At 44.4% G+C, this 11,091-nt stretch overlaps 5 protein-coding genes across 5 annotated transcripts; 2 read left to right on the plus strand and 3 right to left on the minus strand.

Moving 5' to 3' along the window:
- Positions 1–1,070: 1,070 nt before the first annotated feature.
- Positions 1,071–2,705, plus strand: CCR75_008317 (uncharacterized protein; the record flags this gene model as incomplete). Its single annotated transcript, XM_067966371.1, has 1 exon — positions 1,071–2,705. The coding sequence occupies one exon, from the start codon at positions 1,071–1,073 to the stop codon at positions 2,703–2,705; it is 1,635 nt and encodes a 544-aa protein (XP_067816848.1).
- Positions 2,706–2,763: 58 nt separating this feature from the next.
- Positions 2,764–4,731, minus strand: CCR75_008316 (uncharacterized protein; the record flags this gene model as incomplete). The annotated part of the gene is made up of 1 exon (XM_067966370.1): positions 2,764–4,731. The coding sequence occupies one exon, from the start codon at positions 4,729–4,731 to the stop codon at positions 2,764–2,766; it is 1,968 nt and encodes a 655-aa protein (XP_067817023.1).
- Positions 4,732–5,850: 1,119 nt separating this feature from the next.
- Positions 5,851–6,954, minus strand: CCR75_008315 (uncharacterized protein; the record flags this gene model as incomplete). Its single annotated transcript, XM_067966369.1, has 1 exon — positions 5,851–6,954. One exon carries the CDS (start codon positions 6,952–6,954, stop codon positions 5,851–5,853), a length of 1,104 nt encoding a protein of 367 aa, XP_067816812.1.
- A 492-nt stretch (positions 6,955–7,446) lies between these two features.
- On the minus strand, positions 7,447–8,460 carry CCR75_008314 (uncharacterized protein; the record flags this gene model as incomplete). The annotated part of the gene is made up of 1 exon (XM_067966368.1): positions 7,447–8,460. One exon carries the CDS (start codon positions 8,458–8,460, stop codon positions 7,447–7,449), a length of 1,014 nt encoding a protein of 337 aa, XP_067816813.1.
- Positions 8,461–8,626: 166 nt separating this feature from the next.
- On the plus strand, positions 8,627–9,999 carry CCR75_008313 (uncharacterized protein; the record flags this gene model as incomplete). Its single annotated transcript, XM_067966367.1, is given in 6 exon segments — positions 8,627–8,761; positions 8,819–8,884; positions 8,922–8,942; positions 8,957–9,433; positions 9,492–9,652; positions 9,727–9,999. 6 exon segments carry the CDS (start codon positions 8,627–8,629, stop codon positions 9,797–9,799), a joined length of 933 nt encoding a protein of 310 aa, XP_067816814.1. The 3' UTR covers positions 9,800–9,999.
- Positions 10,000–11,091: the final 1,092 nt, after the last annotated feature.

Raw genomic sequence — 11,091 nt, forward strand, 5'->3', positions numbered from 1 at the left:
TCTCATTCGAAGGCTCATAATCAGCCGCCTGACGGGTATCAGGCGACTGTTCCATCCTCCCCGAGTCGGCCATTTCGTCCGACTCGCACTCATAATCGACCTCTAAAGAGGGGTCGTACTCACGTGGTGAATCACCACGTGCACTCGCAACACCAAGTGTTGTGCGAGTGGAAGACACTACGGTAGACGGAACGTCTACCGCAAGAGATAACAATGCGTCACCCGCGGCTGCACGAACCGCAGCCGAAGGTTCAACACTATCCTCACCCCGCATGAATTGTTCCTTCATGCGATGGAATTTAAAATGATGGATCTGACCAATCAAAATCATTTTAAAAATTAAGTGGTCATTTAGCGACCACTCCACCTAATGACATTCAGAGTGATTGTCGTTTAAGGGAGGGGTGATGTAACGGGGTGTATCGTTACATGAAATTAACAATAAAAGATTGTTAATTAATATTATCCAAAAGGTAGATAATATTTGGAGGAAATTACTTTAAATAGTAATTTCCTGAATTCTTATCCATAAATAGGTATAGACCATTATGTCTATTTATTCCGCAGACTAATCAGCTGTAGAAGTAATCAAAGAGAGTTACGAGATAAGATAGATAAGAATTCATTTACATGTTTAGTATTAGTTTATAGTTAAGACAACATTTACAAAGATAGATTAACAAGACACTTAACTATATTAATACAGTTTTCATTTTACACTCTTAAGCTAACTTGCCTTAAGAGAAGTCTTCCTCTATACGTACAGTGTACGTCATCTAACGAGAGGCACCACTCACATCTGAAGCAGTGTGAAGTGGACTTGTACTGAAACAGTACAAGTCGCAGTGCCCCGTTACATATATGACACAGATAATGTTGGTAATAAACTTACTTTATTTAAATACTTCTATGAAAACTTCCTAATTTTTCCATCGCGACTATTCAAATGTTTCTATTCGCAATAAAATGCGGTGGGCCACATCAACTTTCGTCTGTTGAAGTTCCGCGCCAGTCTGCATGCAACAATCACTTCCGCCATCTCGTTCTTGTGTCTGGGGCTGTCAAGTTGCATGTCGTCATCATTCATCACCTCTGCGACGAACTGCTTTCCGTCAAACTTTTTATTTGGCGCGACCGTCTCATCGCTTCATGTACCAGGCGTGTCCGTCTTGGAAACAACCGACTTTTGCCATGCTCCATCGAAATTGCGCCTCGATAATGAGCTATTTGAAAGCATGCAGCAGATGAGTGACATGAGATTGTCGAATTTTCACTTTTCTATTACATGGTCACGAGTAATGCAGTGGGATCATGAAAGTGAAAGGATGGTGTCGAATCCTTCAGGGGTAGCGCACTACCATTCTCTACTTGACCATCTCCAGGCAAATAAATTGCAAGTTCTTGTCACACTTGATTCCTTTCACCTTCCATTAAAACTGCAGACACATTGGGACCGTACTGGCTGGCAAAATCCAGACATTGTCACACATATTGACGACTTTATGACCCTTGCTTTCCAGGAGTATGGACAGAAAGTCAAGTATTGGGCTACTTTTCACGACCCATTGTCTTTTATAACCCACGACTATGGCTCATGTGGTGCCATTCTTAAACCCAATGAAACGAGCGCATATATAATAGCCCACAACGTGTTGCGCGCACACGCTCGAGCGGTGGCGCTCTTTCGTGATTTCAAGCACAGCGAGAATAGTGTGATTGATACCGATGCTCGTATTGGAATTGAGCTCAGCGCAGAGTATGGGCGTTCTCCGAGTCAATTGAACGTCTCCAATCTCGCAGCTATCGAGCGGAAAATGCAATTTGATCTTGGTTGGTTCTGGATGCCTCTTGTATCAGGAGACTACCCAGAAATCATGCGACATCGAGTTGGCGAGCGGTTGCCGAGATTTACACCCGAAGAGAGCGTTTTGGTGAAAGGGTCGTACGATATTTTGTTGCTTAAACCCCAGCCTTCACGCGAGGTAATTGACTGCGATATCAAAAGCTCGGAAGGGTTGTGCAGGGAATTGCCACCTGGTCACACTCGAGATCGAGGAATTGACTCACGAGCTTTGGCGAGTGAGTTAGAGTGCTTTACGCTAGCAGATGACTACCTCGCCAGCATCAGATGGCTTCATACTAAGGACGTGAACGCTGAGATACTACTTACGGGGAATTGGTGGGAAGACGATCGATTGAGCAACGGGAAGCAGCTTTGGTGCTATCAAGCGTATGTAAAACAAGTGCACAACGCTGTCGTGAAGGAACAAATTCCAATTCTTGGCTTTATGGCACTGCCGTTTTTAAAAGACAGCGATTGTGGGACGTACAGCTCTCGAGTCGATTTACATTATAGAAATGATATGGACGAGTCCTCATTTGAGCACGCTTGCCTTCATTTGTCGAAATATTTTGCAAAACTTGCGACTACAAAATGCATGACTGCTGAATTGATTATCGAACCTATTCAAGTGACTCTGAAAAATCAGAACGAAACAGGTGCCTCTCGAGACAATGCATTTGCATCCGATGCGAGTAATGACGGTAAGATGAAGGTGCCGTGGTCACTAGGTGAGGTCATGCTTCTCGTTGTTGTGGGTTTAATTGTCCTTAGTGCCATCACTTGCGAGGCAATACGTGAGCTGCATCAAACTAGCCGAGGTTCATTTGAAGAATTACGAGTTCTAGTCACCATAGAGGAATAAAAGATTTGATCAACTGCAGCGCATTGGTAAATGTATCTGTTAATCTATAATCGAGACCTTACTGATTCGAGTCATAAAGATCGCTCGTGCCAAATAGGCTTTGTACATCGACAGTCTTGTCGGAGAATTTCATAGGCTTAAGGTCATTCATGCAGCTCGTGTCGACGTTTTTCAAGACTCCATTCTCCCTTACGTATGATGCGAGGATACGAACGCCACAGGTCTCCCCGCCGCTGATTGTCGGGGTCGTAAAAGTCGTACAATGGCCGGCATCGTCAAAGCTCACGAGCATACGGTCGCCACTCATGGCTTCATACTCCAACTCGCCATACATACGGCGCGTCTGGAGGTCCATGCCACCTGACATCAGCAAAGCCGTGACGTTTTCAGGTAAGTTGCCAGTCTTGTTCCAATACTGGTCACGCTCGTAAATGAGAGGTAGGGCACTCGGGAGATGAATAAGTTCCTGACACGCGTGTTCACGGCTTCCTGTAAACACGCAGTAGTATGGGAGCGACAAGTAATTGTCGGATGCCATCGTTGCGTTTTCATACCATTGCACTAAAGTCGCTTTATCTGGCGTTGGAAATTCCCACATTTCGGAAAAGACGATCAAGTAGTAGAGCATATCCGAGTTGTAAAGCAATTTCTCGATCTCAGTGTCACGACTCTCATACAATTCTGTAAAGCTTTCGACAAAGGTACGAAGAGCATGCGCATCTTGCTTCGTACAGCGAGCTGCACGGTAAAGTATCGCTGGTATCGCAGTTCGAAGGTTCTCGGACATGAGGATTTCTCCAAACGTTGACCGCAGATAGTATGACGGCTTTTGATTACTCGTTGACAAAGCATCGGCACACGCATTACTCCCTTTCTTGCCGTTGGCCACTGCAGCATCTAAAGTGTTGTAGAGCTCATGGACGAATACGGACAGGTCCGAGACGTTTGGAAACTTGCTTTGACAAAAGTCGTCGGCTAAACAGGTGGCTAAAAAGTGGTCTCCTACAACACCAACGTCGTAATCCCAATTCGAAAATGTCGAGCGCTTTTCCATCGTGTCGCCACTTTCCGAGACGATGCCATCGACCGCAAATCCTTTGACGCTTGGAGGCGCAAAGTGCACGAGTCTTTCAACTAGATACGTGCCGTAGCTCAGTCCGTACACATAGACGTCGTGATCACTGAGCTTCGAGTTTATAATCACAGCCAAGTCTTTTGCGGCGCTCGTAACGGAGAACGCCGCGGTTTGATTGTCAAGTTGAAACCGAATGTCATCCATACACGCTGGTAATTCCTCTAATCGAATCGCGGATCCTCCAGGACTACCCACAGCTCCAGCTTGGGCAGCTCGGCATTCTAGTTTCGCACTGCGTCCGGTACCTCGATGGTCTAGCGTATAGACACTCACTTGTTGTTCCAGCTGCAAGTACATGGTTCCCATTAATTCCTCCACTCCAGTCGACGACGCTCCTGGCCCTCCTTGTAGCACCCAGAGCGCTTTTTTATTTTCTTGATTCGTCTTATTTGTTGCTTTCACGGCCTTGACAAATATATCCACAGTCTTGTTACTCGTACACACTCCATCGTAACACATGGGTACTCGAAACTCGGCACATTCGTAGAGTGGGTCGCTCTCGACTGAGGTATCCAATGCTTTCTGTCGACTACGGTGGCGAGTCTTTATCAATCGTCCTCGTTGCTTCCATTGCCGTTGATGGGCATAAAGACGATCAAACGACTGCTTCAGAAATGGTAGCGACGACGTCTGCCACTGTTCGATGTTTTGAGCGGCGGCTCTTCTTTGAGTATTCAAGTCGCGAGATGTCTCCATATAGAACTCGTCTGGGTGGCCACGATCACGCTCGTCGGCCTGCATGGAGCTTTTGGTACATGGAAACCAACCGTTGAGCTGAATTGGAGGTTCAGCGGCCACAAGTGCGGTCCAAATCGTGATAAATTTAATGATCATGAAAGGAATCATTGTCGAAAGACGAAATGGACCCGATTTGTCGTGAAAAGGTACCATATAGTTCTAATTGAGGGCCGACGGTCTGAAGTATATATTTATAAAATATTGTTATTTTGATGAATATTGTGCACGACAATCACAAACATGGATGCTCCGTCGTGGCACCCAGCCAACCAGAATGCGAATGCTGCACAGCGGGACGTTGCACCGCCGCGGACGACGTATTTGATCGTTGACACGTCCACGGAGGAGGAGAGACAGATGGTGGCTGCTTCAGAGGAAAATGTTGTGCTCGGAGGTGGCCGTGGGCTGTTGGATCCGTCAGATCGCCTGTACCTTGTCGAGCAGACGCAGCTGAAATTGCAAGCACAGAGTATGGAAGAGTTGGAGCGTCAGAATGGTGAGTGTGATGCATAAAAGAGTAGGCACTGCTAGTGATAGACTTATGTTTGATGCTCTTAGCGTTGCGAACTTTCCGCATGAATGCACTTAAGGTCCAAGCTCACAAGACGGAGACCACCGTACCTCTTACCGGAAGTGGTAAGCTTCCATTGTTGCCGGCTAAGAAAGACGCTGTAATCGTGATTAGAGCCAAGAAAAGAAAATTAATAGAGAAAGAGACGGAAACCGAATTGAAGAAGAGCCCAAGGAAGTGGGATAATTCCGGTGGCAAGAATGGTCAGATGCCTGCCCATCTGAGTACTATTGAGACACTGAAAAATGATCAAAAGCCTGTTGTCGCAGTGATGATACAACATACCCAGAAGGCTCCATTAGCGACACGTCTGCTGGAAGATTATTCGAGTAGTAGCGACGAGGAGACGGAAATTATAAGAAATAAAGTACGATAGGAAGTAAATGTGCTCGTAAGCAATGTGAACATTATTGGACAATGAGCGCTACAGCTCCCTTAGCATGGCTTTCAGTCTCCTTAAAAAACGCAAACAGGATTTATGCATAACGGCACCTATTGATTGGCCTGCCCACTAAGGTTAAACGCTAGAAATTAACTTGTTTCACGAATATTGTAGATTATAGCGGTACTTTTTCCTTAATAATTTTGACGTAAACAAGTCGAAAATGTCGAATTTTTTTTTGCTAGGTCTCTAAATAACCAATCGAGTTTTTTTGGCACCCTCGATTTCGACAGACTTCGATTATTCCATAAATCTTCTATCAGTTGTGAGTATTGCGCTGCACAATAAGCCCGAGACGAATTCCCCAGGCCTCTCTTGGCCAAGAATCAGCGGACGGAATCACAAAGTCGTCAGGAACTTCACTTTTACCGCCAGACTGCAGTGCATAAACATCAATCAGTGGAACAACGCGATTCAGCCACGCGCGTCTAGAAAGTCTCAAATTGAACCCCAACGTATCCAATACATCGGCATTGCGACCAAAATACCTAAAATACGTTCCTCGACTCCGCATCTCACTGCAAATGACTCCTAACCTTATCCCCCACGCCTGTTCTGGCCACGGGAATTCGCTTGGTACTATAAAATCCCGGAATATGTTGCCATTCTTAAAAATTTGATGATAAACGCGAACACTTGGAAGAATATTTTGGTACCAAACTGCCTCGCTGCGACTCCAAGCAAATCCCATTTTATCAAGGATATCTTTGCTGCGGGCAGCTTGCTTCACGTACGCATGTTTTAATCGAACGTCACTTACAATCTGGCCGAGAGAAATGCCCCACGCTCTCTTTGGCCACGGATGGCAAGATGGAATTTTAAAATTTTGTCGGACAATACAGTGACCAAATTCTTGTTGATGAATTTTAAGCGAAGGAATGATCTTTTCCGTCCAATCACGCTCCGGAATAGTCGTAAAACAGAAATTTATCTTTTCCAAATCCTTTTTCGATTGGGCCATTTGAGAAGCATAGGCTTTTCCTGCTCGCATATCAACAACTGTGGCCCCCAGGCGTCTTCCCCACGCAGATATGGGCCATGCCGCATCTCCTTCTGGTACCACAAAAAAGTGCGGAACATCACTGTGATCGTACAGCTTTTTAAACTGGCGTAGACTCGGCAATACCTCGGCGTCCCATTTATATTGCGTGACGTCCTCCACGAAGCCTAATTTGCCAAGTCCATCAATTAATTCCTCCGAGAGAGCTTGTTTACTTTCTTGATGCTTGTATCTCTTGCGAATGCGATGAACTACCTGTCCGAGTCTCCAGCCCCACAAACTTTGTGGCCAGCTCAGATCATTAGATGGAACAATGAACGCCTGTGGCACTAAAAGATTTCGAAACTTTTCCTTGTATATCATTAAGCTTGACAGCACTTTTTTATCCCATGTATTTGTTCTTGGACGCCCTTTCGATTCTCGCCATTTACTAAATTGCGCCACAAACGAGCTACGACTAATCAAATGGCGACTCCAATCGAATCGGCTTGACATATAGCAGTGAGGAAAGAGATGCGGGCATAAAGTTGCTGTTCTGTTGATCTGATTCCATTTCGCGAGGCGCCATATTCCACGCACCTTCGAGAGTAGTAGCATTGGACGGGAAAATGCCAACAAATATTTATTTAAAATAGATTCTTATATACAATTACTATGAACCCAAAATCACATTTTCAGACCATTTGTAGGTAAAATATATGAGCCAGTTCCTCTGATCCGGCTTCTACGTTGAATCAATGTGTACATTATGTGTATATTCACAATACTTGGCATTTTTTTTAATGTCTCCCATGGCACTTGAGCTCATTTTGATTTTTAAAAAAAACATGTTGTTCCTTTGAAGTCGAGATGATGCTATATCTCACTATCTTTGACTTCGTTCACCAATTTCTCCTTAGCATCGTACGCTTGAATGTTGGCCATGGTAGTATGACCAATATTATTCAGCGCTTCTTTTGTAAAAAAAGCCTGATGACCCGTAATGACAACGTTGGGAAAGGTGAAAAGACGAGCAAGGGTCTCATCGGCAATGATCGTATCCGAATGGTCCGAGTATAAGAACTCGCTCTCCCCTTCGACCACATCAAGCCCAACAGACGAAAACTTGCCGCTCTTCAGGCCATTTACAAGGGCTTTGGTGTTTATTAGCCCACCACGACTAGTATTAATAAGCATGACGCCCTGTTTCATCTTGGCAATCACGTCAGCGTTAATCGTGTGTTTCGTTGACGGATTCAGCGGACAGTGTAGCGAGATGATGTCCGACTGCGACCAGATCTCATCTTTACTAACATACTCCACGCCATAACTTACAGCCTCCGGGTTTTGCTTAACGTCGTAAGCAAGCACTTTGCATCCAAAACCCTTTGCAATGCGAGCAAAAAGAGCGCCGATTTTTCCTGTACCAACAATACCCACAGTCTTGCCATGCAGATCAAAACCCAATAGGCCATTGAGACGAAAGTCTTGTTCACGAGTTCGATTATACGAACGATGAATCTTACGATTAAGCGTTAAGAGAAGAGCAGCAGCATGTTCAGCGACCGCATATGGCGAGTACGCAGGTACACGGATGACCGGCATATTAAGCTCTTTCGCAACCTTTAAGTCAACCTTGTCGAAACCCGTGCAACGCAAAAAAATTACTTTTGTTCCACCCGCAGCAAGAGTGCGCAAAGCAGCTTCATCGGCAGCGTCGTTCACAAAGAGGCACACACCTTCGCATCCGTCGGCCAACTTGACCGAGTTGGCATTTAGACGCGTGGAGAAAAACTTGAGCTCGTGCGTAGGAGTGATACCGTCCTCTTTGGCGATGCGCTCCATTGATTCAATGTCATAGCTTTGCGCAGAGAAATAGGCAATCTTCATAGGAGACGACGGCGTTCTGGATCAAATTCAGGAATAATCTTCAAAAGGCGCAACGGCAAAGAAAAAAAGGAAAATCTATGTTTTTACTATATTTTATTTAGTCCGATGTACCGGAATTGACCCCCAAAATATAATTTGTATACTGGTGACTATTTTACGTGACCACATGTTGCCAATGGAGCTGCCCGTGGTGGACCAACTTTTGGAGCGCCAGAGACACCATCCACCTCTTGATGGGTTTCCGATGGCTGCGCGTATTGGCGACTTGCCTTTGTTTCTCGGCGAGGCCGGTGCAGCGCAGGTTAATAGTGCGGCAGAGTTGTCGAATGGTTTACTAAAGTACTATTTGTAAGCACAGGATGCAATTTTTTTAGAGTCCAACACGATTCGAGGTGTCATTGCTTTAGGGACTGGCAACTTGACTGTACAGGTCTTAATCATCTAAAATTTGAAGTTTAAAGCTCGTAATGAATCTGATGAAGGTGCTTTATGCTAGCCGTGCGAAGTACTTTTAATCGACATTCTGGATATGGAGGAGGAATTGTTGCTGTCCCACTTTAAGGATTGCATTGAATTTTTGCAAAAACATTTAATTCGTGTTGGTACACCTACAGCAGTGCTTGTGCATTGCGCGTATGGACAGTCGCGTAGCGCCGCCGTCTGTGTCGCCTTTTTGATGGCTACACAAGGCAAAACTCTGCTGGAAGCATATGACCAAGTGCAGTTGTCACGGCCTTGTATCTCGATCAATCCTGGTTTTTTGAGGCAACTAGAGCTTTTTGAGCGGATGGAATTTGACTCAAATGTAATGGGCAGCACAAGTGCACATGCCGAGTTTCGAACGCTTATGGCAAGGCAGGATCGAATGAAGAAGAGAAAAGCTGCCATAGCCAATATTCCACAGCTCGCACTTCCAGGGACGTCTATGTCCTGCCGCAAGTGTAACTTTGCGCTTTGTACGGCTAGGAATCAGGTACAACGACATTTGCAATTAGTTGTCCCTTTCAGGAAACCAAACTTATTCTTCACAGTTGATGCATAGCCCAGCCAGCGGAGAGCTCTGTAGTGGCATCTTTATCGAACCAATGGAGTGGATGACCAATAGCTCCGAATTCATACAGGATAATGTTGGCAAGCTTTATTGTCCCTCGTGCAAGGCAAAACTTGGCTCGTGGAATTGGATCGGGGTCAAGTACGATATGTTACAAAGGTTTCTTAATTTTTTTTTCCGCCGTACTGAAGCATCTTTGAATTGATGTTGCTTAGATGCAACTGCAAATATTTTGTCAGCCCTGCTTTTCAGCTAGTTCCAAGCAAAACACAAAGTCGCGTGCTGTAGCATATTACAATTCGCAATCGAGCGAATACGGATATGTGCATAGAATAAGTGAGTCGAAAAGTCCGTTGTCGTTCTGCATAATTCTTGTCTCTAAGCTGGCTGTGTTGCCACTTCTGTATATATCAATGGTAATGCTCTTTTCTGATCCCTGCCCGTAGTGCTGCCTTCTACGCGAGCACATCTTTCCTTGTCCTGCTGATACTCATGCATTGGCTTAGATGATGAGCTCGCCCATACTAAGCGAAGAGCTAGTTGAATACAGGCACTTTGCGTTCCAATTGTGATCAATTCGAGGTCGCGTATGGATAGATTTAAGGAAATTTTGTATTCACAATCCTTTTTTCTTAAATTCACAGCAAATTTTAAAAATCACATCTCTTCCTTAACTCCACACCTTTTCTGCATTTAGTTTTTGTTAATGTAAGAAGAGCAAAATTAAAAGCTCTCAACATTTTCCGTTTCAACTCCTAATGTTTTTCCCAGATCTGGAATCCCCTCGTTGGGTACCGTGAAGGTTGTAGAGGATCACGAATTACGTCAGTGATGTGCGTGTCGTGAAAAGGGCAATTTGCATGGACAGTGGTCTTCGAATGATCTGGATTGAGTGATCAGTTTATGAGGGGATTTATACAATTATTTTAGTACTCCCTCCGTTCGGAATTAAACGTGACATTTCTCGGGCCTAAACTTTAAGCCCTTCCAAAATATTACACTTTTGAACAAAATTGTACTTGAAATTGTCAAAATTACTATGAAAAAAATATTTTTAAATTTGTTTTGAAATAATTTAAAAGGGTTCTAGAATTATTTTCAAAGCTATTTTTGACACTTTAAAATATTCTTTTGAACTTTCAAATTGTCATATATATAATTATCGAAGGGAGCCGCTAACCAGCACTCACCTTTGGCTAGCCACCACTCACCCCGTTGATATAGAACCCCTAAGCTAAGTTTCATGGCCTTTGATTGGCTGGAACCATAAAATTATAACGAAAAAAATAATTTGCCCATTTTTTGGCGTCAATTAACTTTAGATAACACTAATATGTATTGCGAGCATATCTTTCTCGATATATCGCGTAACGGATGAGTCTAGCCGTCATCCCTCCTAATGTGAATGCACCTATGTGCATCACATACACAAGGGTTGTTCACAAAATGTGAACCACACCCGATTGCTGGGTCTAATTACTTTAATTTAGTGATTGATCATCCCCTTAAGTACACCAAGTGTACTCTCATTCGAAGGCTCATAGTCAGCTGCCTGACGTCTATCAGGCGACTGTTCCATT

This window comes from Bremia lactucae, linkage group LG4 (assembly GCF_004359215.1).
Source record: "Bremia lactucae strain SF5 linkage group LG4, whole genome shotgun sequence".
NCBI lineage: Eukaryota > Oomycota > Peronosporomycetes > Peronosporales > Peronosporaceae > Bremia > Bremia lactucae.